We start from the raw sequence: 25,813 nt of genomic DNA on the forward strand, positions 1-25,813 counted from the left end.
AGCAAATAGTTCAATGCAACTCACCAAATGAGATATTATGGTTTGAGAGAAAGGCCAGAACTCAGATTTGTTGATGCCAATGCTCAATACGTTGGAAAACTGGTCAAACCGGGTTAGACTAATCCTGATAATGACCGAGATGGAGCAGCTCATGTAACCTTTGTGGAACCCGTGAGACAACGTATGTTTGTGCCTTTGGCGGTGAAACAACGATAATCCGCTATGCCTATTTCTAAAGATCAAAGCAGAGTCTCAATCTGCACTAGCAAGAATTATGTCTTAGTATCATTCCAAGGCCATATAAACCCACGTATGGAGTTAACTCAATGAAGGTTGTCAGTCGCATAGTCTCATACGTTCATGTGGGACCCAATGAACTATGATTTCCCATGATCAGTCACATCTATTCTGCCCGAGGAAAGGAAATGGGTCCACCTCTTTCAAGAGATGAATTTTGACTATTTCATGGACGTCAATCCCGAGTCCAATAAGCATGTGGCTTGGTCCACATGAGAATCTGTAAGACGCTATACAGATTAAAGAGCATTGTACACCAGGTGGGGTAGTATTCTTGCAACCTACTGTAGTCTTAGTCTGTCAACAATACATAGTTGTGCATAATCTCTGATCCAGGTGGCGCCTTGGATTAGACCACTTAATATCGACTATAAGCAATTAGGATAATCAAATAGAAAGTTTGATGATCAGCTGAGTCGAGTTACCAGCATGATTCAAGTTGGAAAAATGAGGCCTTGCATGCGGAGTAGAGGCGTCATTTAGAATGATTGATCAGCCGGATGTGCTCCCGACTTGAAGATCAATGATATCGAGATACTGAAATTATCTACTACAGTAGAGTGTACATAGGAAATTTTGTCAAAGGTGGAAGCAACTTTCAAGGTCTTTATGCGCAATTCAATAGTGCGTGATGATCTGTAGATCACGGTGTTCCCCTCGCTAGCTTTCACTCGGCCACGTATATTCTGCACAATCGGGATCTCGGGATCTGCAAGTAAGGAAGAATACATCACCTTGATGTATTACAGGTGGAGCATGACAGACATGTTGGAAAAGGGAAAAGCCTTGCAGTATAGAGGCCAAGAGCAAGTTTAAAACATTAATTAGTCTCAAGATTAGATTATATATATATCCCCATGAATATATGGATCCGTACGCGGGGAGCAGTAAATTAGCTATGCATCCATGTGAAAGCCCCTAGGGTTTGGAAGCTCATAGGTATAGGAGATCATTTTTCCATCCAAAAAGACTTTCAGCATGAAGAATATTGCTCAAGACTTCGGCTTTATCTCTTGCCTCTCATCAAGCCACGTGACCAACTTCATCCGCGCTTGAGTGTCGCGAGATATTCAAGGATTTGATCATGTTCCAACCAGCGACGCCATGCCTCCTCGTCGGGCCCATACAAAAAGCCGCAGTGGGTGTGATCAATGTAAAAGACGGCGTGTTAAGGTCAGTGGATTTTTTTTCGGGAAATATCAATTCCTAACGGGCGCAGTGTGACGAAACGGGCCCCCCTTGCACAAATTGTATCTCCCGTGAACTCGGCTGCACCTACGTGAAAGCTTCACCGAAGGATGCGCCCAGTCTGGGTCGACAGGCTACGGCTTTGCCGGCGCCGGTTAGAGAGAAAGGCCCCGTCACCCCACGGTCTCTAGCTCCGGGCAGTCCAGCCTCCACTCCCTCCGCCGTGTCCGGCGTGCGGGAGCTGGAGTTAATGCATCGTTTTGCCACGGATACATACCGAAGCATCAGCACCAGCGAGTCAGAGATGCAGGTGTGGCAGATTCATGTCCCGCGCTTGGCTTTGCAGTTTGAATTCCTCATGAACGGCATATTGGCGCTAGCGGCATTGCACATCGCTTCCACCTTGGAACCACCAGCATCTTTCGTATACATGGACACGGCTCTGCACTATCATAATCTCACCTTTGCTCCATTTCGTGCCTCCATTGACCACCTGACCGAACAAAACTGTGAAGCGGTGCTAGCACAGTCTATCATCACTACAGTTTTGGGCATTGCCTTGCCGCGGGTTACGGCTGCTCGTGGGGAGAGCTCAAATATGACGGAAAATATCATCGTTCTGTTCGAGCTTCTCCAGGGCGTTAAAAACATCATCACCATCGGCCAGCCTTGGATTAAACTCAATTTATATCCGCACCAGAAGGGATTCAAGAGTGGCGGCCCAACACTAGACAGTGTGACCGAAACTGCTCTGGATCGACTGGCCTTGCTGAACGATGAGACTCTTTCCAGTATCGATACAGACCAGTACCGGATCAATAAAGATGTCATAGCTCATCTGCACCACTGTTTTACAATGTACAGCAATGATGGAGGGCCAGCAAATGCTCTCGCCTGGCTAGCTGCCGTCGACAAAGGATTCGTGGACAACGTGCGGCGTCGCCAGCCGTTGGCTCTTCTGATTCTCATGCATTGGGGCGTGCTGCTGTGGGAGCTGGATGGCCAGTGGTGGTGGGCCCGCAACTCTGGCCGGGCGCTTGTTTCAGAGCTTTTGCTGATCCTACAACCGGGAAATTCTCGCTGGGCAGATTCATTGGCCTGGCCTCGGCGGAAGATAGGTCTTTAATGCTGGTGAACTAGTATTGGAACTTTTCTGAATTCGGTTCGGTGTTCTCCGAGTTTGGCACACCTTGAAAAGATTCGTGGCTTCAACAAGGTCGATTGGAATTATCAGCTGTAAGCCTGCCTAGTGAAACTCCAGCTAGCCTTTCTCGTCACCTAGCCAGGATAGTTGAGATTCATCTTGCCGGCAAGCGACAGGGCAGAGTCACCACAACTGACACCTGCGAACCACACGGGTGAAGACGACAAAGTTTAAAATCTTAACGATTGTTATGATGCACATGAGGCCAAAATCGGCGCTTTTGCTTGGGTAGCAGAGTACCAGCCTCTCTTCACCGCTACCGCGGTAGTTGGTTCCAAGACTTTTTTCCCGCTACCACGAGTCTTACTTTTCCGGTCAACAACAAGCATGACCAGTTTTCGTAGTGCTGGCAACTTGATACTATTTTCTTTGATCCTTCAGCAACGTTAAACAATACGCCGCGTGCTGGTCATCTTTAATTTCCTGAAATTGAAACCCAATGGAATTGAATAGACCAAAGACCGGCAGGAGACAGGTCTTGTGCAAAGAAGATCGATCGCTTCTCCATGTCATATGCTACCAATCTTGAAGGATAACCATCAAAGCCAATTGCAAACAACGATGCCTGCAGCATGCGATCGATTATGTTTCCAGACTTCTGGTGGTGATTTCCAGACTCCTGGTGGTGATCCCTCTGGTATGTTCTTAAGGTGTTTTCTTGCTCACAACTGCTGCCGTACCGACTGGACGATATGTTTGTGGGTGATGGAAGGAAAGAAGAGGCAAAGGAAAGCTCTTTTATAAAGATGCACTGACTCATTGGATATCGCAAAAAAGACGCAGTCTAGCAAAAAATTCCACCCTTGATTGGTCGTTAGATCAGTCTGACAGCACTATTTGACTCCATTCAGGGAACCAAGTAAACGGGGGCATTGATGCACAAGTTGAAAGCAGGACCGAAGAGATGATGATGAACCGCTGTTGGGATAGAATCCGAGAACCAATCAATGATCTACTGTGTGCCTGGACTGATTGAATGGATCGATATATTCGAAAAGCCTCTTGGCATTATATCAATCAACTCAGTGTTTCATAATTGCTCAAACTCTAAAATTACTTGACACCCCGGAATGTCCAACTTTGTGCTGGATTCACCCGCCTTGCCACCCCGGGGCGCTGGCTGAGAAAAGGTGATCGCCTTTTCAGACATGGCACCAAATGTATCGACTACCATTTCAAGATGCTTTTCTTCGCCATGGGCTCCTCGAGCCTGTGGTTCTTCAGCATCGGCGACCACGCCAAAGCAGTATGCCAACCTTGTCTGATCCTCAGCCCTGGGGGAGGGTGTGGGTTCTACCGCCACAAAGAATTGAATGAAATCTCCTGCATTGGCAACTTGGGAGAGATGGGAGAGATCTTCGCCTATCAAACAATTTCCGAAGAACGGTGGCATCTCCAAGGGTTCAGTTGCACTAGAATGCGGTTCAAATACTTGATCCAGGTTGGTAGACTTATCACGGAGACTGATAGTTGGGAAAGCAACCTCTGGATCTAGGGAAAGAAGACCCTGCTTCTTTCCCCAGCCGCCTCCGCCACTCATAACGCGATGTAGTTTACCTCCATGACGCAGTGACCGGGTTAGTTGATCTTGTATTGATAAAGTGGAATCTGCAATTTCCACGTCAGGTGTCTCAACCAAAGCCCAGACAGAGACTCTTCGGTCGGCGATGTTATGTTCTTCAATATACCGTGGAAGTTCCTTTTCCAGCTCGGTGGATGCAGGCATTGTCTCATCCGAACATCCGTCCGTTGATTTAGCCAGTTGTCGCAGAATGTTTCCCATTCCTGTTACCACCCTTCGTCGTTGGGTGACTGGCTCTAGTGGAAGCATCAGTCTGGGGCGAATGCTGTCTTGTTTGGATGTAACAACGCAGCTCGCAAGGTCTCTAGACTTGTCCAAGACATATCCATCTTTCCGGGCAACCCAGCGCATGCCCATAAAAGTTCGTTCGCTTCCATTGAGAAAAACAGTGTTGGTAAGGCGTAGGCCAACCGCGTAAACGGACATTTTGTCCCGAACAGAGACCGTTAGACTAGGTTCGTCGCCAGCTGGGCTTCCGATCCGACGAGACGGCGTAGCTTTCCATTGCACATCATCTTCCCCAATAATTAACATAGACACGCCATCATATTCTCCTGGATCGGCAATAGCATCATCGGCTATTAGGGCCTTGGGCCGCTGCGGAGCACTATTCGGAATCCTGTCCACCACAGCCGCAATTGCATGAAGGGTATCGGGTTTTTGGGGTGTATCTCGAAGTAGCTTGCTTATCAAGTCGCCAATGAATGGTGATGTAGGATCGAGTAAGTGTGCAAGATTCGGGGTGACAAGTAGGAGGGGGACACAGCTCGAATTGCTTTGTAAGGTTGAAGGCAAAGACGAGACGATGTCATGCGAGGTCTGTGCAATTCCATTAGTAGAAAAAAAAAATCACAGAGGTTGATATGGCTCACAATAGCTTCTGGTGTTCTGGTGAGCCAGGTATAAGCACTATTCCATCGTCTCTCTGTGTGTTTTCTTGCGTATGAAGCTCGCTTGAAGGAGCTACGCGACAAGCATCGTAATCCCCACTCGGGGACGGGCCTTGCTGGCATAGATATGAAGCTTAGTGAATCAGGGAGCTCACTGAAAATCGGGGGAAATCCAAGATCGGAGTTGAAGACGGGACGCGACAGAAAAATGCAGACCGCCAAACCTTCCATACCAGAACATCTCTTTGTGACCATAATTACGAGGGGACTGATATTCCAAGGTTGTCGTACATTTGTTGTATACCTAGGAGAAGTACATGTTGCCCAATTTCTATTTCATGCTTGAAGGGTATTTTGCGTACTGTGATTGATTATATATAGATCTTCGTTTCACATCATATTGTAAATGGAGCAGTAACTCAAGACATCGGCAACGATAATACGATCCGAATCAAGTAAAAGAAAGAATTTGATGGAGGCCCGCGCCGTGGGTATTGACAGGATGAAAAAGGAGAGACACAATGTAGATAGCTATGTATGTGCGAGACAGTCGACCCGCGATCCATGCAAAGAAGTGAACAAAAGGAAAAGACAAAAGGAAGGCAAAGACGCCTTTCACAAAACACAATAGACAGAAGAATAAATAGCCCAAGGATACACCTGAGATACCAGAGACATCGACTCCAGACAGATTCCCTTACCCCAGACCCTTTTCATAGGATTCATCGTTTTCATTTACAGGATGATACTTTCCGGCAGCATCAGCCTTACGTCACCTTGAGGACTCCAAAAACGTCGCGACTTGCATCATGTTCTGCCTTCATGTTGGGGCGAGAGCGCTTCTTATTCGGGTTAACGACAACCTCACCCCAGTGCTTGGGCACGGCGCCTCCAGAGTTAGGACGACTGGTTATCGATGCCTGGTCCGAAGTGACAATGAGATGTGTACTTCCATCATTTGTAGCAGGTGACGTTGACGTGGATCGGGGAACATGGAGGGTTGCATGCGGTTGGAGATGCGGTTGGGGTTGGAGGGACCAAATATCGATGACGGTGCTAAAAAAAACGAGACACAGGATCAGTCACAGAAACAAAATTGTGACAGACTTGGGAACATTGTTATCAAGCATCAGACTCACTCGGACGTTCGTTGGCAAATGGCATCTAGGGCCTCCCTTTCGCGCCTCACATACTCCGGATCCGGCTGATTGGCCTGTTGAGCTTGGTTGAGCGCTCCGTAGCCGTATCCAGCCTGATAAGGATCCTCATCCAGTAGACGGGAGGACTCGGGCTAAAGAAAGACCCATCAGAATACATTCAGAGTACGTTCCAATGATGTGCATTGGAGGTGTTGATCATGCCTGCTCAGCATCAAAACTCACCTCGGGGGATTCGTGACGGTTACCGCCCAGGCACGAGGCACAGATACCCATTTATAAGTCAAGGATGAAATAGAGCTGGGAGGAATTCACTGGGGCACAATGCGACCGGCACGAGGCATTAAACGCCTTTCAGTTGTCGTAACAAAGGTGGGACCCGGGTGCGCTCAGACTTGAAGAAGATAAAACCGAGGAGCCTCGGTAGAGTAAAGAGTGTGAGATCTGTAGAGACGAAGCAAAAGAAGGAAAGATGGTGTGAGGAAGGCTGGGAGGAGACGAAGTATCGGAAGGTTGCGAAGATTGGAGGTTGGAAAGTCCGTGCGATGTCATCGATAAGGCCGTGGCCGTAATCCGTGGAATCATCCGCGATAGCCTCTTTTTCTTTTGGCACCACTCCACACCTGTGGTTCTTCTCACAATCACACAGAATGTTTGACCTACCAGAAGCCAAGCGGTATGTTGCTTCTCTCTTAGCTACGTCAATTGGCTACCTCTATTGACTGTTTGCTGATAATTCGCAGTGTGCGCCGCGATGAGGTCCGATCCTCAGCTTCGTCTCGCTCACCGTCCCCAGTCGACGAATCCGATCTGCAAGATGCTCATGCCCGTCTAGGGAAACTGCTTAACCTTGATGGCCTACTCGAAGTCAGTGCGATATCTAAGATTGCCGAAGATATTCCGGAACAAGCGGGTGGTGAGGACGAGGAACAAGAATTCGAATTCCGGTTATTCAGCATTCCGGCAAACCCCAAAACTGCCGGAGAAGAAGCTGGGAAGACACATGAAGATGGAAAGCACACTCCAGGAATTGGGAATCAGGTTAATACAGGGACACAGAGGTTGCGGATTCGATTGCGATCCCCGACGCCAGGGTCAGGCGACCCCTCTGAAGGTCGGTTTGTGAAGGCCTCCCGTGGGTGGCAGTATTACTTTTCTACTCCTTCACTGTGGGGACCAAGTGTCGAACTGGAAGATCAGGCATCTCAGTCGGAAAAGCGAGGGCAATTTGAAGATATGGCCGTGACAGGCGAGCAAATAGTGACTCGGGCCAAGTCACAGCCATGGGTGAGTCAATTCGCCTACTCAGTCTCTTGGAACTTTACTGATATATTACAGCCTGGTTGTCATCTTCCTTGGAGAGTGTGTCATCTAAAACGTCACCAAACAAAACTACCTCGAAAAGACAAAGATGTTCCAGTCTACGTGGTTGAGGGCGAACCGCCATCAAAGTCCCCAAAAACTCGCAAGAAGCCAGGTAAGAAGCGACGTCTTTTGCTTCGAAAGCGCGCTGTAGCGGCTCAGGTGGCGAAAGAGAACGAGGCTGAGAAACGGACCCGCAAAAATCGCGAGCGCAAGATCAAGCGTCGCCAAAAGGCGCGGGAGCAAAAGGCTGCTGCTGGCACGGCTGGTGACACCCAAATGGCAGATGTCGACGGAGCTTCTTCAGAAGACGATTGAATGTTGCATTAACCATTATGCATCCGAAGAGCAGGCCTAGTGGATATTCTAGAATGCAATAAACATAAGACCCGGCGAAATAGTCCAGGTTTTGATTTAGCTCAAGGGCTATCATCAGACCCATGTATGAATATATAGGGATCAGAATCATTATACAATACAGACCACCGTATCTCTAATATCTAGGTTCCTATTTAACTTTTTTCCGTTGGATATCATTGCGTCCGAAATAAAGAGAGCGCTTCAATTTTGGCGTTCAGGGTAGTTAGCCCAGAGCCTTCATGGTGAGCTCGACACTAGGAAGCAAAAGTTAGTCATCATAGCGGCTGATGCAAGATTGCAGAGAGGTAACGTACACAACAAAAGTACCCGCGGACACGGGCATTGCTCTTAGCAGGGTAGGACCGATGCCCTTCCAGAACCCACCAAGACCCTCGATAGCATAGGTCTTCTTAAAGCAGTCGCGCATACTGGAAAACTTCTGGTTGGCACCGAACCCGTCGGTCTGCATCTTACTCTTCACCACATCAAACGGATAACTAGACAGCCACAGTGCCTCACCAGCGAGACCACCATAGGTGGCGACCTTCATGGCTCCAATATCCTCGCGTTTCACGTTGTTGCGCTTCGCATCCTGGTTCATCATGTACTCAAAGGCCATGAACCAAGTACCATACGCTTGGGCCTCACGTAGAACAGTCACTGCCTGACCGCGGAACAGACCGCGCATGGCGCCGTCGTGAGCAGAGAGCTTCTTAACACAGTCAATGGGGCCCGAGTAGAGACGACCAGCGCCGTGGGGCTGTGCCTGCAAACGGATACGGACGTGCTCGATGGGACCCGAGAGAACGGAGTTGGTGACACCGGCGAACGAACCGGCCATGTAGTACTGTCCGTAGGATAAGGCGCCGTTGGCATATTTTTTCTGGTTCAGCTCTTCAAGCTTCCGGCGAGCTTGGTGAAAGGCTCCAAATTGCACGCTGACCTGTAATAATGAGGTCGGGTTAGATGGATGACTGGAGCCGCAGTGACGTAGGCATAATGGGGAGTGCGGGTGAACATGAGCTTACACAGGCACCAATTCCGATCAAGGGAGTCAAGGTTCCCTTGTAGAAAGCTGCGGGGCCTTCGTTCTTGAAGATCTGGGTTGCGCAATCCAGCGCACTCGAGTACTGGGTGGTGGTTTGAAGGCGGACCTTGACGATATCTGGAGGTGGGTTAGCCAACTTCAATGCGGGGTTTGTGGCCTTTACAAACCAAACGGTTGACCTAGAAGAAAGTTAGCATCAGCACTAAGCATCATAATATGAAAGGTGAAAGAGGGGAGACGAGAGTCTCCTTGATGCGTTTTCCGGGGTCGCTCCAGAGCCCTCGTGCGGGGGAGTAAAATTCACATACCCAGAAGAACCTGTGCCATGCCACCCGCGGCGCCAGAGGCCAAATCCTTGAGGGTGCGCAGAGCACCGCCTCCCTTCTCAATGTCCTCGAATGCTTCGTATTCCATGGTGAGCAATTGGTGATAGGGAAGAAAGAAAGATGATCTCCAAATGTATCAGGAACCCGGGGCCTTATCGCGATGGCGCAACCTTGGAATGCGCACTCTGATTCGGTCGTTTCGCCGACGGGAAACTAGTGTCTGTGCTTACCGAGTATAACTTTAGCTTCGCAAAGCTGCTTAACTTGAATATCTCGCCCACCAGAAGTTCTAGGATCTGGAGCTTATAGTGAGCCATTAATTGAATTTAGCAGTAAGGTACCTTTGTATGCTTGTTTTACAGAGTAAAAGGGAATTGGCCGTACCTATGCGGCAACCTTCGACAGTAGTAGATTTTCGTTTCCCGTAGAGTGGAACTTTACCACGGAATACCAAGACCTCCGTGGGTTCCAAGATTGGCAATTCCAACCACAATCAAGCTTGGAAGTCAAACTTTGGTTGAAATATTTGTTTCAGTGGACTGCATCTCAACGCAGTTCATGGGTGCTGTCCTATCTAGGTACTGTAACATACCTATACATACATAGGACTTCCAAGGTTAGACATAATGTACATAGATTAAGTACTCGTGTGCTCAAGACTACCGAGATTTGGGCTATATATACTAACATTCTTAGTTTCAAATGACGGGTACACCAACTCCGTAAACCCCCAGTGGAAACACCCGATGCACTATTATACATTTACAAAAATAGAGAACTATTTGGTGATAAGGAATCCAACTCGGATTCCCCAACAAGTAGCGGGAAGATGTTCCGAATTCGATCCTCAAGAATAGCCTCTTCGGCTTTCCACCTTCTCGATATCTCGGCCTTTTTCTTAGCATGACGCTCACCACCATACCAGGCCTTCTTGGCCTGCGCAACACTTTCCACTCCTTCCCTTTGAGCACGCGCAACAAGTGCAGAGACCATAGTCTTCCAGTTCTCAAGTCCGACCTTCAGACATTGCGCGCACTGTGCGCGTGCGGTCTTTTCGTCCGCGCCAAGACTCAGCATCGTCGACTCCGCAATTTCGACTGCATCACGTGTCCAAGCGAGGCCTTGGTCATGAGACGAAGAGGCGTAAATGATTTCTCCGATGTAGGTCATCAGGCCTGCTTCGTCACAAGGGGAGCTGGCGGTTCGATGAGGCGGCTCATCGCCTGAGGGAAGGGGCGGTGGGTATTCAACAGGAATAAGAACCGTTTTGAGGGATTTGTAGAGAGCGGAGAAGGGATCGTTGGAAAATTTCGTGGGCGGTGCAGAGAGAGAAAATTGCAGGGAGGAGTCAGATGCTAGGGGGAGGTTCCGGCGCGCCTTGAGGATGGATGTGAAAATAGAGAGCGCGGTGGGGAGGTTGCGCTGGCGAGCATTATGAACGGCGAGCGCAGTCGATACACGAAGAATGTTCTCGGATGGCAAATCGGTAGCATTATTTCTCAGCACGCCGGTTCTGAGATCCACGATCTTGTTGGCATCGCCTTCAAATCCACCCGCAGCAATATCCATGGCCCAAACATACATATCCCCAGCTGTCTCATGCAGACCCTTAAAGTCCAACCAATCGGCATACGCAAGTGCAGCATCGAGCTTCTGCCTTGTGTCGAATCCGTTCGTTGTAAGGACTTTCATGTAGAAGGTCTCGGGCGGTGGTGACGCTCGTTCACAGTCCTCCTCATGGATTACCTTCCTCTGACCGGCAGGCATGGGCTTGGGTCTGGGATTGGACGGCCCAACAGCATATTCCGCAGGCGCAGAAATCTTCTGTCTGCGATCAGTCACCCAGCCATCCAGGTTTTCGGCCGCCTTCGCGGCGCCCATAAGGGCCTGGAAGTAACCCCGTCGCCACGGCTCACTTTTGGCAGAGATATCAAGACCCGTGCGCCCAACACCCTCAACAAGGAGACCGCCATCGTATTGTTCGACAATCCCCTTACCTTCACCTTCAACATCCTCTAGCCGCTCCAGCAGCTCGGCCATGTACCCGGCGACCATGGGCCAGTTAGTCATTAGCTTCCCAACGTAATCAGGATGCTGGAGCGCCTGTGCAGAGCGCAGCGACCAGCGACTTTTCCAGGACCATTCCGGTGGGGTGGGCCATTGGTGCTCGATATCTTCTTGGTAGACGCCGAGCTGGATGATGGAGAAGAGGACCAGGATGGCGCCGAATGAAATGCCGACTTTTAGGCTGCGGCCAAAGCGACGCTTGTATCCCTCGCGGCTTTCAGTGGATATAAGTCGTCCGAAATGTTTGCGCAAGTGAATAGATAGTGGCGGGAGAGGTCGAGATGGCGCTAGTGGTGATAGGAATGGTAGTTGAGGCCGGCCCGGTGGTGGGGAGAAGAGCAGTTGTGTTCGGTGTGTGAAAGGCCGGAGGTGAACATTGGGGCCACTTGTTCGTGGAAGTACAAGTCGAACGTGGCTCGCTATTCGACCGATAGAATTTCTTGGTGGCAACATGATTCTAATTACCCCCGGATGCGCACTTTCCAAGGCATGTTTCTGCTGAAGTCTTTCCCTAAAAGTGCCTAGGGCCGAAAGCGGTAAACGAATCACGTGCAGCGGATCGAAATAACTTCTTGGCGCTCCACATTAAGCTCATGCTCGCTCGCCCTTGCTATGTCCCAGTGTTGACCTAAATACTTTAATATCTCTTTCCCCACAGTTGTGCTCGCCAAAATGGCCACAGAAATAGCTCATTGGCAGAAGTACTAGTCGTTGCTAAGAATCACCCTTTTTACAACCCAGATACCTTGTCCCCCGTCACTTCAGGCGTGGTTCAAGAAATGTGGAACTTGATCGTTGACCACAAAATGAAAGCCAACCTCCAGAATCAGCCATCAATTGACAAATAAGCACTGTAAGGTATTGTTGGCAGTCTGAGATCTACTCTCCTGGATGTGCAATAAATCATTTCCAACGTTAGGTACAAAACAATCGCGGGGCTGACGCATGCGTGAGCCTGCGGAATAAGTATCGACATAGTTCTTACTTGAGCATCACTGGCGGTGGCTCTGGGGGAATTTTCGTGTTGTTTGCCGTAGACGCATATGAACATCGCTGACAGAGAGCTCAAATGGGGACATTTCTCATGATCCCTGGAGTCGTCGAGCTCGGAGATTGGGTTCTATCTACTCATCAGGCAGGAGGGTTCCATAGGTACTTGAACCCAACCCTGAAACCGAGAAAGGTGTTGTTTTCTGATGAGGGAACATTAAGGTCTCTCGATCTCACAACAGACATCGCGGAAAATGCTGGAGCTACCGTCCTCAGTACTGGTAGTTATATGCAGCTTGCCGAGGTTTCGAAAGCTCTCGCCGATTACCATGTTAACGCTCTGACGGAGGATGGAAGCCAAATTATCCAAGCCGTTCAACACATCTCTACGACCGCGCAAGATATTGAAGTCGTATCTGTCTTAAAAATGCCATTTATACTTCCGAGCTTCTGGCCGATTCCCAAGCGAGGCTTCATCAAGGCTGTTTATGGAAAGATATCAGAATCATATCTATCATGAGTAGTTCCGAGGCAGGCCCTGGGCAATCAGCAACCTGATTTGACGGGGGAGTAGAGTCTCCTTAGCGGCTGCGTTGTCTTTGTCTTTGATACCCGCCATATCATGCTCGAGATCCTTCCTTCTTCTGCTTTAGATGATGGATCCTTATCTGATATAACACCAACTTCTCATGGAGAGCAGGGCGTCACTGCGCAGAATTTCTTCAACGGCTACGCAACCCACCAGTACGCTATATCACGGGTGATGTTGGCATCGGGAGTATCTGCATTCTAGGAAAGAAAGGGCACGACCAGCGCTTCAGATTTGAGTGGTTTGGGTGCTACTTTGACTTTGATAAAAGAGGCCCTGATGCGGAAGGACGAATATGGTATTCTGCAGTGGCAGGTTATTCTAGGCAGGCCACAGACCTCACCACAGGCGACTTTACAAATATAAGGGAGCACGTTCAAGGTCTCACAGGCGCGTGGCTATGTCCAGTCTTCAATGATAAAGAATTAATCACCGAAAGTGTAAGTAAACTTGGAATCTTGCTTCATTAAGGCAATGAAAGCCTGGAATATCATGACTTTCATTAAGATGGGTACTGTACAGTCTTATTTTGGACGAGATATCCATCATAACATATATGCTATGTATATTATGTCGGACTTTGGGACTGGATTTCGCCAGTCATGTAGGACCTTGAGCACCTGAACCTGAATGGAAACGGACGCCATTGGAGGTCAGAATTGAGAGTTCCGCCCTGAAATATAATTTTCTTGCCCTAGGGACCACCATGGTACATCTGGGTAACTCTGATGGGAGGAATATCTCGAACGCCACAAGACTGAGCCCAATATGTACTATGCTTTATGAATGACTCTTTCCAATATGGTGTGGTGACTTTCGGCTAGGGAATTCTCTCGATTCTATAGTGGGGTGTACTAGCAACGATGATCCTATATCATCATATAGCTAAATACCATCGGCGACTTGACGCCACTTTCATCATGAAAGGCTCCGCTAGCAACCATAATGCATGCCAACACGAAGAAAAGTAAAACTGAAAATTGCGGAATGAAGGTCTTTGCTTCATTATGCATCTGTCCTTTTAATCTCACGTGACACAGCATCATTGGTCTAGTGGTAGAATTCGTCGTTGCCATCGACGAGGCCCGTGTTCGATTCACGGATGATGCATATTTTTTCTGTTTTTGTTTTTCTCAGCACAATAGGAATATGAAATTCTAACAGCAACTTCAAACGTAAGAAGTGGATCTTATGCATAAATATCCGGAATTTTTCTTGCCATTGGACCGACCCGCACATCTCCAAGTGTGCTGCCATGGAGCATTCTCTTTCATAGGTACTTGATTATCCTCCATGGCAAAGTTGGTTGTTTTACTCAAAGATCTCGCTTTGAGGGGAATGCTATACAAAGTAAAAGATTATGCATCACGGAGACTAACCTTGCAAGGGAATCCATGAGCTGGATGCCCAGATCCCTTCTGAATCATGTAGACTCGGTCACCGAACATCGTCTTTAAGCCATTTCCTGAAGGATGCAAGGCATCATACTCAGCATACGCATCATGAAAATCAAACTGGCGTAAAACCATGACAAGCGAAGCTTTGACACCCATAAGCGAGATGTTCTGACCAATACACTGTCGGGCCCCGTGCTCAAATGGTCGCCAACCTCCAGCTGGGGGGTATAATGGATCGTCCTTTTCGACCAGCCAGCGCTCTGGAATAAAGTCGTGTGGTTTAGGCCAGAAAGCTGGATTACGCTGCACGGCAGTGTGAATGATCCAAATGTTGACGCCCTCTGTGGGGAAGGATCTCCCATGCTCGTCATGGAGAGAAACACCGGTTTGACCACCTCTGAGACCATTTGCGGGTGGATACAACCGGAGAGTTTCCTTGATAACCGCATGGGTGTATGGAAGCTGATTGATGTTTTCGGGGTGTTTCATAAGCACGTCGTATGCACTGACACCAGGTCCAAAAACAGTCTCATGCTCCATGCGAACCTTAGCAAGTGCAACGGGGTTTTTGGATAGCAGATAAATAGAGTAAATAATGGTTGCTGCCTCCGAATCATGGCCAACAAATAAAAATAAACGGGTTTGAACGGTGGCCCATTTTTTGAATTCCGGGTCGAGATGTGTCTGCTTCTGTGCATTGGGTCGGGTTTTCATGTACTCGGCGAGAATGATGTCTATAATCGACCTCGGGCGTGAGCTTGACTGGCTCAATTGATTGCTGTGCTTCCAGTCTTGGAAACACCTTTCTAGCTCAACTCCAATATGATGGTTCATAGTACGTGAATTCTGCCACTGTTTGTAAAGTCGATATGGACTCCACTGTAAGAAACCACCTGTCTCGATCCCAAATTGTTGTTCAATAGTATCCCGCATTGCTGCAGCAATTGGGTTACGCTGGTCCTCTTGGAATCTGAAGCGTGTGTTTCTAGAAATCCAGGAGTCAGTGAGAAGGCTGGACTATAACATCTTCTAGACTTAAGGATAGTTCAGGGCAGTAACTCACAAGGTTATGTTTCCAATAATGTCCATACCATAGGCGCAAGTGAGTGGATCAAGTAAAAAGGTATCTCCTTTCTGGGCATGGCTCCTCAGAATTTTGACATAGACATTAGCCTCTTCCAGAATACATTTCATATGACCTAGTGAGGCGGACATGCTGAATCCATGGCTGAATAGATCTCGAGCGTGTTTCCAAATGGCACCATTAGTGACAAACATGTTGTCTGAGCCGCCAGCCATTGGATTGATAAATGACTGGAGGGCCTTTGGTTTTGGTAAATCATGTGTCTGGCAAGCTTCAATCGCCATGGTGGGCGATGTCACACATAACATGGGCTCTGCTGCAAAGGGCCAAACATCAACGTAGAAGCCGGCTTCCAGACCTTTCGTCTCCGCAGCATAGTAAGCAAACAAATCCGCCTCCCGAAGGTCACTTGGGCCATTCTTCTGCAGTGCAGCCAGCGCGGCTAAATTCCCTAAGACGGGGTTCCAAGGAGGAGTCGGCTATGATGTCTATCAGCATGCATCAAGAGGGCATGGATTCAGAAATAGGGCACCCTGGGGCACATACCAAACCCTTCTTCCTTAGACGGTAGAAAACCAGTCGTGCTTGAATGAGCCTATAGCAGAAGGTGATGAGACCGATGGCGCCAAGTGTCACCACCATGCGTCCCACCTTCCCCCATTGCGTGGTAAGATTGTCCATGATGCAATTGGATGGAGACTGAGGGGTAATTGGTGGGATATGAGCGAGCACGAAAGCGATATATGCATAGACAGAATGCGCAGTAGGAAATAAATGTCAGGCTTAATAAAAGAACACAAGGGGGGAAGCAATGAGGTCCAAACACAACTTAATCCAGCGGACAAGTCAGTGATAGGTAGCGAGCCCCTGGACCAGGGTGAAAATCTAAAGTGGGGCGGTATAACGTATATCCCTGCTAAGGGCTACCTAGAGTCATTTGTTTCATACTTTCTCAATTATTCTTGGGGTCGAAAACTAGACGTGGTTACTAAAATTAGCTAATAAAGACGGGAGGAGCAAGAAAGAACATCTGGGCACCAATGCATTAGCCGCACATGCAATCACCCGTGCATGGACCGTACATATTTACACCGAATGTATGACCTGTATTAGTTACTAGTCATTACGCCACCGGGAAAGTGTCCAATCATGATTCTGTCTAGGGAAAATAAGTGGAGTATGCAGGGTTGTCCATACAACCTGATGTTAAGATCTTCGGAAGATACTCCTTAATGATTCAGCACTATATTTGCGTAATGCAGCTACTACATGCGGGCTCACCAGATTCTCCACCTCCGGCCCCTCTATGCCATGCCTCTCCTCTCAGCCTGATGAAAGTATTCTGTGCAGACTCATTTGAACCATACTTTGGGGGCCACGCACTAATGCACTCATGCATAGCGAAGAGGGGCGAAGAAACCGGTTAGGATGCTACCTCAGAGACACCTGAAGGATAAGTTTAAAATGCGCAGAAACTCTTTATGCTCCACGGATCTATGCAGTAGTCAAAGCCTACCATCTCACAATTCTTAGCTACCCTAAACCTTAATAATGGCACCTCAAGACACCGCAGGACGGATACCCAAGGATGGGCTCCTTGTAAGTTGCTTCAGAAGTAAGCAAACTCATTGACTAACTTATTGACTATGATGAAAGGCCTCGATCTCGGTTCTTCTTGTTCCGGCAGTTCTAGGCGTACTTTTGCGCCTGTTCATCATTATTCGTGTGCAAAAGCAGAGGATATCTTTGGATGACTACTTATTGATTGTCGCTCTCGGCTTTCTCTTAGCCAGTATCATCATAATGTATGCGAAGGTGATCGATGGTATGTATTTGACATGGGCAATTGAACTAGGCATGACAAATGTCACTATCCCCACCGATATCGTCGAAGTCGGATACAAATTTCACTTGTATAGTGATGTCTGTCTGTTGATCTCGTGGTGTTCTTTCAGCGCCGTCAAACTAAGCTTTCTTTTCTTTTTTAAGAAGCTGATTGATCGGATGCGAGTCTGGCAAATTTACTGGCGGATGGTCTTTGCCTACACAGTTTGTGTTCTGATCTATGGAGCCTTGGTTTTCTTTGTTAGCTGTCCTTTCTTCAACAGCCCCAAGGAGAGTGAGTCAACCATCCAATCTTGCACTTTCCTTGGCTCCTTACACTGAACTTATGAAAGACGCATGTAACGTCGGGAAAAAGAAGGATCAGATCGTGCAGGAGTCAATTTCGCTCGCAGTTCTTGATGTCGTGGGTGACGCTTTAAGTAAGTTCCCTGCCTTTCTACCACGTCTTCTGGTCTTGCCCGCTGACCTAATGAAAGTTCTGGCCATTCCAATCAATGTAATTTGGAAAATCCAAGTCCGTTGGGGACAAAAGATCTTCCTGAGCTTTTCTCTATGCTTGACCGTCATAATGATTATACTTTCAATTATTCGAGTATGTGGACTTGTATACCACGACTTGGTTGACACCGTTTGGGAGACTTATTGGCAGTTCTTGAGTGCCGAAATTGGCGTCTTCTTAGCCTCGGCTGTCTCATTCCGGTCGCTCTTTGTGTCTCGAAACAGATCTAATGCCAGCCCAAACTACTCGGTCAAAAGATTATTCAAAGACTCTTTTCACTCGCCAAAGCGACGTAACACCATGTCTGTTTCTGACTCGTGGTTGGACTCACCAGAGAGCGAGATGAAGTCGTTGCCAAAACACGTCTTCATAGGGGATGGGAATTATATGAGCAGTCCTACTACAGTCGGTGCAAGTAATGTGGACTTGGAGTCCAACTGGATGGTAGAGGCTACTGAAGTCCTCTTGCGACCGAGCCCTGCTATCGTGAAACAATCTCGCGATAGAACCGCTCTGCATGAGAATGTTTGAAACACCTTATATGACTCTGATGCACCAAATGGTCTTGAAAACTGTGATGATGTATTAGGACCCAGAAGGCCGGCTCGCCAAACTTTCAAATGGACACCTTTACAATCTGAATGTCGCAGGATTAATAGACTGCGATCAATCGGACGCGGGAGTTAGCACCTGGCCATTATCTTCCATGAGCAAGACTTGGCATTTGAATAGATTGATGCATTGACAAGCAAGACTCGAAATGAGACATCTTATTCCGTAGACGATGGAAAAAAATTTGAATGAGAAATCAAAATAAAATAAATGGAAAAAATTCATAGTGATGGAGAGCCCCGCTAGCGAGCCTAAAGGTACGGCAAGCAATAGCGGCCAGGAGCTCACATGTGTATGATTGATTCAATCTACTGGTTCCGCCCCACCTTTCTGGGTGGTTTTGACCGCCTTTTTTACCTTATGGGTAGCAATAGCTTCACTTTTGATATTTTGAATTACATGTGCGTGCTGCGTTATTATATGGGAGTAATTATAGGATTATACGTCAAATTGCATGATTTGAGGCTTCAAAACCGTCAATATAAGCTGCATTTTACTATGGCAATCAAAATGGAGGTTTCTTGCTTATTTAAGCGTTGGACTTGGTGTTTTGACTGATGTTTCTGTTTGTATGGGTAATTCAAGTAGTTTTGAGCTTTCTGCCCGAAGATCAGGAAGAATATGCTTATATCAGCGTGCGAGCTACTGGCCGCTGGTGCTTACCGTACTAGGGGGCAATCGGGGTCACTTGGGGAGGGAAATAGGGCCAAGACGGAGTCTCTGTACCTTTTACAGGCGCAAAACCAGGAAACAGAAGACCCTACAATAGGTGTTTTGCAAACAAACAAGTACTTGGTGATGCTGACCCTCACTGCGTTGCCCTAGGAGAAAAGAAAGTCGACCCCAAATGATGTAATTAATTTGGTGGCATATCCATTCATCAAAAAAGTCGAAGAAGAGAGGGTGCGTGATTTGGTGGAGGGTTTTTAGAGTCCAAGCTAGTAGAGGAAGCTATCGCCAATCAAGTCACACCAAGCCGCTTCACGCCATTCTCCTTCATGTCTTACTATCCACATATCGTAAAGGAATAATTGCAGGATTGCATCAACTGGATGAGACCTATTATTCAAGGTTCAATTGTAGAGAGTATCTCATAAAAAATTAGGTTCTTCGATAGTTTTATGCTAGGTAGAGGAAACACACATATTCAACGGATTTCATTCACGTAGAACTAACGGCTCAAAACATTCCAATGATACTGAGTACCCTCGAAATTGTATAGTCGCTAGGTGTTTCGAGACTTGGGATTGTCTAGACGGTCTAGTCGGTCTCTCGTCGAGCAGAGAGTTCACAGCCAGAATCATGCAATGAGTGATGTAAAAGGGTAAGATAAGCAGGAAGCAGAAGACTGCAATCTCCGAGCTAGTTGAATTCGACATAATGTTGGTGTTAAGATGCTCGAATATTATTGTGTAAAAAGGATGTATTGAGGAATGTATGAATGGAGATCACTTTGGCACAGGGGCACCATTCACATATACAGTATGCCATAGTTAAAGCCCGTGACCACGTCGCTCTTGGTCTAAAATTATTTTCTCTTGAGGTCGATTATTCTTCTTTCGGTTTCCAAAAGTCTGAAATCGGGGGCTGAAATTTTTTCTATACTAGTCGCACTGGTTGTATTGCAAAACCACCAAAAATCCCCTCACGCTGCCACGTAAGATGCATGCACGGATGCGGGAAGTCTCAAGTTTTCTGAAAGCAGAAACACGGAATTACCCCTCTCAAGTCAATAGGCGAATTGAAATAGAAGGGAATCAAACCTTCAGTGCGTAGTGAAAGGCGATCGGCGGTGGGCACCCCACTTGAGTAGAGGCGAATTAGAGCAATCATGATTGTGGGTCACCCAAATTGGCCCCTCCCCCAAAAGGGCAGGTTTGCAACTTTAGAGCCTTCACTGACTGTTAAATGAATTATCCCCACATGTGCAGGGAGTGCGGTAAGAGATTTTGGACGTTAAGTTGGTTCAATAACATGGTGAAATTTATATAGCAATGTATTTGAGAAAGCTAAAATCCAGCAAAGGCCAAGGTCAGCTAAGTTCAGATCTTGCCCTGGGGGCTTTGCTTAAATGTTGGGGGCGCTCTCTGAAATTGGCCGCAAATACAGACTGCTCCACAGTAGTTTCGTTTGTATGAATCCCAATACTCCACGGTCTGTGCAGTCGCTAGTAACAGCCTACCAAACGCATCGCAAAGCAAACACCGGCGTTTTAACCAATAGCGACTGCTACTCCTACCCTCCTCATCCACGTAAATTTACCAAAGCTGCATGCGACCATTTGAAGCTGTGTTGCCTAATTTTAATTCTCCATCTCGCATGTTCAAACCATTATTCAAGCAACTTTAGCCCCATTCATGCAGGCATGAAATGATTCAGCCCCCATGTTACTGTACTCTTGCCGGAGCCTGTTTCTCATATAAAGGGAATGGTTTTATGTATGGATATTGTGATATACCGGGTCATTACAAGGTTATGGCTTAAAATTCGAAGAAGCTTAAATCCTGATAGACCCTTATCAATTCAGTCCTCTTGTTAGAAACGGTTACATCTGCGAATTCTCTCTCCAGCTATATTTGGTGCATTCTAAACATTCTGTCAGCCATTCACTTCACTGATATATGGAGACATCACTTGTCGGGTTTAAGTAAAGTATCAAAACATGTGATTTAAAAACGGAGAACCCTTCCTTAGGCACATACATAGCCCCCATGCGACGGCACGGCCCACAAACGGCCCACACACGGCCCAGGCAAGGCCCAGCGGTTATGCTCGCATGGGATTATTTTAAGTCGTACATGTGGGTAAGTGGATCTATCATGATTATGCCTTGTATTAATCATTGCTGACCTATTCCTATCCTGGGGAAAACCCATATCTACGACATTCTAACTTAGGGTTTGGTTAATCTAAGAATACATGTAATTGGCCACAAGTCCACCCGGGTGCACTATCTCGCTATGGATTGCCCACTAATGGCTCGGCAATTTCTTAGCCATACCATAGTAAAGCTCCTTCATTACTAAGTCAAATAGTAAAGGTGTTAATAGTTAAAAGCCTCGTTTCATGGCCACCGAATTCCTAGCCTTTTAACTCCGCTTCTATTTCGCTCATCTTACCCTCTCCCAGAGCTGCTTCACTGAGCTTGAACTACTCAAAGAGCAGACTTTCCTATCTCACAAGATCAATAAACGAAACTCCACTTGATTCTGACCGGTCATATATGAGTTTATTACTCACCATGGGACAGGACTCTGTGGCCCTGTGGCTACTCAAGATCTGCCAGCAGGATTTGCTCACAACTTTCGTCGCTTTCCTTTCCATCATTTCCTTTGGGCACTATGCAGCTTGTCATATCTTATTCCACCATGCAACCCCTGATAAACAAGGGTTAAAGGAGCCACCATTGGTCCCTTCACAAATCCCTTTCATTGGTCACATATCGTGGCAGATGGTGTGGAACCCCCGTCAGTGGGCACTCCAAACAAAGTGAGCTTCAGATATTGAAAGAATTACTCAAGCTAGTATGGCTAAGACTTACCTATAGGGAGCTATTCCACCATGATCACCCTGTGAGTGCCTGGATAATGGCACAAAAAGTATATATAGTTCAAGGAACGGAAAATGTTCAAACGCTGTTTCGTCAGCGCCATCCGTCCCCATTTAGCCTCCATGGCTTCCTCCTGCAACGCGTGTTCTCTCTTCCACCCAAGGCGCTCGAGAGGTACGATGAGGATGACTCAGGCGCCTACCCCAAGCCTATTATCCACAGCAAAGTAAAGCCCCACAATCGGATTGAATATCCCATGGGAAAACTTCTACATCGCTTCCTGCTTGGTCCAGGTTTGCTATCATTCGCCCAGCGTTTTCAAGCCGATTACGCCCAGCGAGTACAGCGTCTTGCTGTAGGTAAAGACTGGGTGGAATGGGACAACTTCATTACCCTTTACACGCATGATCTTACTGCTTCATTACTGAATGCGCTCTGCGGGAAAGCTCTGCTCCACCGACATCCGGAGTTTTTGACTTATCTGTGGACCGTTGAAAATAACGTCTGGAAACTGATGAGTGGTCTACCACGATTCTTATTCCCAAAAGTCTATAGCAACCGCGACAAGGGCCTAGCTGCACTCAAAGACTGGCATTCCTGGGCGTCTGAGAAATTTAATGCAAGTGCTGTTGATGTGGCTGGGGACGATCCTATCTGGGGCTCGAAATTCTTTAGAGAAAGAAAGGAGCTTTTCAATAAGGTTGACGGATTCGATCAGGATGCCATTGCTACTCATGACTTTGCTTTTATTTGGGGGTACGTGGGACTTTTATTATTAATGATAAGAGAAAGCTAACATGTCATGTAAATCTTCCAGAGCGACCAACAATGTTGGCATCTCAGCTTTCTGGACAACTTACGAAGCCTTTAGAGACCCTGAAATTCTCTTCCAAGTACGCGAAGAAGCAAAGTCCTGCTTAACTGTCAATCCAGATGGTGGTTTGCCTCAATTTGACGTGAAAAGGCTCGAGGAGCAGCCAATGTTACAAGCTATTTATGCGGAGACGCTTCGACTCAGAATAGGAGGGTTTCTCGTGCGACAACAGACACAAGATGATCTGAATGTTGAAGGCTGGCGCATTCCAAAAAACTACTATATTCTCACCAATACAATGCAAGGGCATATGAACCCAGACATTTGGAGTACCGGTGCGTTTCAAGATCATCCTGTTGAAGAATTCTGGCCAGGGCGATTTTTGAAATTGTCTGCGAATGGGCTATCGTCTGAGTTCAGTCTTGAGATGTCCAAAGGCGCCTGGAATCCCTTTGGTGGTGGCCACCATGCCTGTCCCGGTCGGAGATTCGCTAAAACGATGAACATATTCGCAACAGCGTTGATTGTTCATACATTCGACTGTGAATTTGATCATGCAGATTCCAAAGCTCTGGAAATGAGTATGCGAAACTTTGGATTTGGGATCGCTGGCCCCAAAGGAAAGGTACCGGTGCGAATCAGGAGGAGATAGTGTCACTAGAGAGTGAAGTATTTGCAATCCCAATCAAGATTAGGATCCCAAAGGGATTTAGGCTTGCAATTGAAGTGGCAGACCCCACGAATACAGGTATGGCTATCTGCATTAAAGTAGGATTCACTGTAGCAAGCGGTACGATTAACGATACTTTATAAAGGCACCCAAAAAAAAATATAGCATAAGATAATTACCGTTATTGCTTAGGCTATGATGATATATTAAGTCTAGAATATCAAATGCAACTAATGAAGAGTGCTATCTAAACAACAGCCTGGTCCACCATAGAATAAGAACTAGAAAAGCAGCCCCTTTATATCGGTCCTTTCCTTCATCCGGATATCTTTGATCAGTAGAACCCACACAACTGTCACTGCCATGATTGAAATACCTGCTATGAGCATGTCCCGTTGGGCAATAGCATATGCCTGCTCAATAGCATGACGAGTTGTCGATCCAATGTCAAAGCTCAGCTGCACTGGAAGTGACTCATAGATCTCATTCCATCGTGGCTTTGCCTCGGTTGGCAAGAATTCCTTGAGCTTCTTGGGTAGGGTGTTTGTCCATATGGCGCCAGAGATACTATTGCCAATAGCACCGCCAATACTTCCGCTTAGACCAAGCAATGCTAGCGTTGATGCATAATTGTCATGTTCGGATGCTGCTAGGACTGCTGTCTGTTCAAGGGCAATGATGGTACCAGTACCGAGCCCTAGAAACACCTCACACATGCAGATGTAACCAATACTATGACCGGGGGTCCGGAAATAGATCATTAAACCTATTGCAAGCATGTAAACTGGGATTGCACAAAGGAGCAGCCACTTGAAGCGCCCTGTAATTTGAACAAGCCACCCAACTCCAATCAACCAGAGAGGAGAAATCAGGTTTGAAATCGCTGTTATATAACCTGCTTGCATGAGAGTGGTATTATACACAACCTGTAGGAAGGATGTGAAGTATGTGCCCCAGCAACTGGCAGCAATGATATAGGTAAAGTTCAAAAGGCAGGTACCAATAATTGTTCGTGAAACAAGGAGGTGGTACGGGATGAATGGCCTTGTAGCAAAGAATCGTTCATAAATCACGAATACTCCAATAGTAACGCCACCTATCACGATCATGCATATTATTTTCGTGGAGTGCCATGTGCCTTCTTGAGAACCTGCCAGGACAAATGCCAGAAGGAAGAGGGATAGGCCAGCAGTTAGAAGTAAGATGCCAACCATATCAAATTCAGTAATAAGATGGTGGATGCGCTGGGTCCAGGAGCTTTTGCTAGTCGCATGGTCCAGGACTTTGCCCTGCTGGGCTTTTTTTCGGGCGAATGACCAGATAACAACCAGCGGCATTGTTACAGTCGGTAAAAGAATTGCAATTGTGCCATACGCCCAGCGCCAGTTCGTATTGTTGAAGGACTCTGAAAGTGGTGCGCCTGCAAATGCCATGATAATATACGGCGATGAGGTAAAGGCAAATGCAAGAGCTCGGTCCTGCACTTTTGATGTGTCCGCCGTCAATACGTCCACGCAGAATATCAGGCCCGTAAAGCCCACCGTCACAAATGCCTTTAAATATCATCAGTACTGGGCATTGTAAAATTGGTGATGTAATAAATATACCTGCGCCACGCAATAGGTCGAAATGTTATGGCAGCATGCCATCAGAATGAGGCCCACGAGTGCGATAAATAGCATCGAGGTCAATGCGACCACGCGATCCCAAATGTTTAGCATTTTGGCGATCGGCATTGTACAGGCAGCACTCATAACATTCGTAACAACCTCGATCACCGTCAATAGAGAGTGGCCTTGGAAATCACTGGTAATGTATGGGGACAAATTTGCCGTTAGGCTTCCATTCAAAGCGCGTACAAAATATATCAACCACATGCTTTTGCCAGCGAGATGTTAGATGTATTTTGTGTATATATATTTCTTGTTTACTGACCAGACATAAACCAGAATCAATGATCTTTTGGACCATGACATAGTTACCGCTTCTGCAATTGACACGCCATGTTGGACCTGTATATTTGCCTCTTGAGACTCCGCAGTCGGAGGGGCCTCGCTGACTGAGGTGACCGCTTGACCGGATACGGTCTTTTCAAGCATCTCGACAAAAGGCAAGGGTGGCCAGAATGGGTGGCCAGAATGAAGAGAGAGAAATTGAAGATTCCTCTAATTGTCCTACTCAGGAGGGAAGGGGCACTGATAAATAGTCCATCGAGATGAGATTAGATTGAATTAATCACAACGTCCCATCATTACTTAATGGAATAGCACTGGGGTTACATT

At 47.2% G+C, this 25,813-nt stretch overlaps 13 protein-coding genes across 13 annotated transcripts; 7 read left to right on the top strand and 6 right to left on the bottom strand.

Moving 5' to 3' along the window:
* Window positions 1–1,401: 1,401 nt before the first annotated feature.
* N7503_009354 (Zn(II)2Cys6 transcription factor domain-containing protein) lies at window positions 1,402–2,611 on the top strand (the record flags this gene model as incomplete). Its single annotated transcript, XM_057068901.1, has 2 exons — window positions 1,402–1,470; window positions 1,517–2,611. 2 exons carry the CDS (start codon window positions 1,402–1,404, stop codon window positions 2,609–2,611), a joined length of 1,164 nt encoding a protein of 387 aa, XP_056919756.1.
* Window positions 2,612–3,719: 1,108 nt separating this feature from the next.
* N7503_009355 (uncharacterized protein) lies at window positions 3,720–5,284 on the bottom strand (the record flags this gene model as incomplete). The annotated part of the gene is made up of 2 exons (XM_057068902.1): window positions 3,720–5,090; window positions 5,144–5,284. The coding sequence occupies 2 exons, from the start codon at window positions 5,282–5,284 to the stop codon at window positions 3,720–3,722; spliced, it is 1,512 nt and encodes a 503-aa protein (XP_056919757.1).
* Window positions 5,285–5,928: 644 nt separating this feature from the next.
* On the bottom strand, window positions 5,929–6,594 carry N7503_009356 (LAMTOR1/MEH1 family protein; the record flags this gene model as incomplete). Its single annotated transcript, XM_057068903.1, has 3 exons — window positions 5,929–6,217; window positions 6,301–6,452; window positions 6,544–6,594. 3 exons carry the CDS (start codon window positions 6,592–6,594, stop codon window positions 5,929–5,931), a joined length of 492 nt encoding a protein of 163 aa, XP_056919758.1.
* A 374-nt stretch (window positions 6,595–6,968) lies between these two features.
* N7503_009357 (DUF2011 domain-containing protein) lies at window positions 6,969–7,998 on the top strand (the record flags this gene model as incomplete). The annotated part of the gene is made up of 3 exons (XM_057068904.1): window positions 6,969–6,994; window positions 7,062–7,605; window positions 7,657–7,998. 3 exons carry the CDS (start codon window positions 6,969–6,971, stop codon window positions 7,996–7,998), a joined length of 912 nt encoding a protein of 303 aa, XP_056919759.1.
* Window positions 7,999–8,263: 265 nt separating this feature from the next.
* On the bottom strand, window positions 8,264–9,502 carry N7503_009358 (uncharacterized protein; the record flags this gene model as incomplete). The annotated part of the gene is made up of 5 exons (XM_057068905.1): window positions 8,264–8,294; window positions 8,355–8,983; window positions 9,069–9,205; window positions 9,256–9,267; window positions 9,397–9,502. 5 exons carry the CDS (start codon window positions 9,500–9,502, stop codon window positions 8,264–8,266), a joined length of 915 nt encoding a protein of 304 aa, XP_056919760.1.
* A 674-nt stretch (window positions 9,503–10,176) lies between these two features.
* Window positions 10,177–11,934, bottom strand: N7503_009359 (uncharacterized protein; the record flags this gene model as incomplete). The annotated part of the gene is made up of 1 exon (XM_057068906.1): window positions 10,177–11,934. The coding sequence occupies one exon, from the start codon at window positions 11,932–11,934 to the stop codon at window positions 10,177–10,179; it is 1,758 nt and encodes a 585-aa protein (XP_056919761.1).
* Window positions 11,935–12,140: 206 nt separating this feature from the next.
* N7503_009360 (uncharacterized protein) lies at window positions 12,141–12,538 on the top strand (the record flags this gene model as incomplete). The annotated part of the gene is made up of 2 exons (XM_057068907.1): window positions 12,141–12,275; window positions 12,401–12,538. Coding segments are annotated over 2 exons (273 nt in total), but the record flags the coding sequence as incomplete, so codon positions are not given.
* Window positions 12,539–12,550: 12 nt separating this feature from the next.
* Window positions 12,551–12,991, top strand: N7503_009361 (uncharacterized protein; the record flags this gene model as incomplete). The annotated part of the gene is made up of 1 exon (XM_057068908.1): window positions 12,551–12,991. One exon carries the CDS (start codon window positions 12,551–12,553, stop codon window positions 12,989–12,991), a length of 441 nt encoding a protein of 146 aa, XP_056919763.1.
* A 102-nt stretch (window positions 12,992–13,093) lies between these two features.
* N7503_009362 (uncharacterized protein) lies at window positions 13,094–13,426 on the top strand (the record flags this gene model as incomplete). Its single annotated transcript, XM_057068909.1, is given in 2 exon segments — window positions 13,094–13,249; window positions 13,265–13,426. 2 exon segments carry the CDS (start codon window positions 13,094–13,096, stop codon window positions 13,424–13,426), a joined length of 318 nt encoding a protein of 105 aa, XP_056919764.1.
* A 992-nt stretch (window positions 13,427–14,418) lies between these two features.
* N7503_009363 (cytochrome P450) lies at window positions 14,419–16,222 on the bottom strand (the record flags this gene model as incomplete). The annotated part of the gene is made up of 3 exons (XM_057068910.1): window positions 14,419–15,442; window positions 15,521–16,020; window positions 16,088–16,222. The coding sequence occupies 3 exons, from the start codon at window positions 16,220–16,222 to the stop codon at window positions 14,419–14,421; spliced, it is 1,659 nt and encodes a 552-aa protein (XP_056919765.1).
* An 870-nt stretch (window positions 16,223–17,092) lies between these two features.
* N7503_009364 (uncharacterized protein) lies at window positions 17,093–18,416 on the top strand (the record flags this gene model as incomplete). The annotated part of the gene is made up of 4 exons (XM_057068911.1): window positions 17,093–17,140; window positions 17,198–17,660; window positions 17,719–17,805; window positions 17,863–18,416. 4 exons carry the CDS (start codon window positions 17,093–17,095, stop codon window positions 18,414–18,416), a joined length of 1,152 nt encoding a protein of 383 aa, XP_056919766.1.
* Window positions 18,417–21,738: 3,322 nt separating this feature from the next.
* N7503_009365 (cytochrome P450) lies at window positions 21,739–23,513 on the top strand (the record flags this gene model as incomplete). Its single annotated transcript, XM_057068912.1, has 4 exons — window positions 21,739–21,986; window positions 22,045–22,069; window positions 22,145–22,803; window positions 22,865–23,513. 4 exons carry the CDS (start codon window positions 21,739–21,741, stop codon window positions 23,511–23,513), a joined length of 1,581 nt encoding a protein of 526 aa, XP_056919767.1.
* Window positions 23,514–23,812: 299 nt separating this feature from the next.
* N7503_009366 (major facilitator superfamily domain-containing protein) lies at window positions 23,813–25,630 on the bottom strand (the record flags this gene model as incomplete). The annotated part of the gene is made up of 3 exons (XM_057068913.1): window positions 23,813–25,084; window positions 25,139–25,409; window positions 25,467–25,630. The coding sequence occupies 3 exons, from the start codon at window positions 25,628–25,630 to the stop codon at window positions 23,813–23,815; spliced, it is 1,707 nt and encodes a 568-aa protein (XP_056919768.1).
* Between the last annotated feature and the right edge of the window lie 183 nt (window positions 25,631–25,813).

This window comes from Penicillium pulvis (assembly GCF_028828015.1).
Source record: "Penicillium pulvis strain IBT 33274 chromosome Unknown contig_7_segment1_segment0, whole genome shotgun sequence".
NCBI lineage: Eukaryota > Fungi > Ascomycota > Eurotiomycetes > Eurotiales > Aspergillaceae > Penicillium > Penicillium pulvis.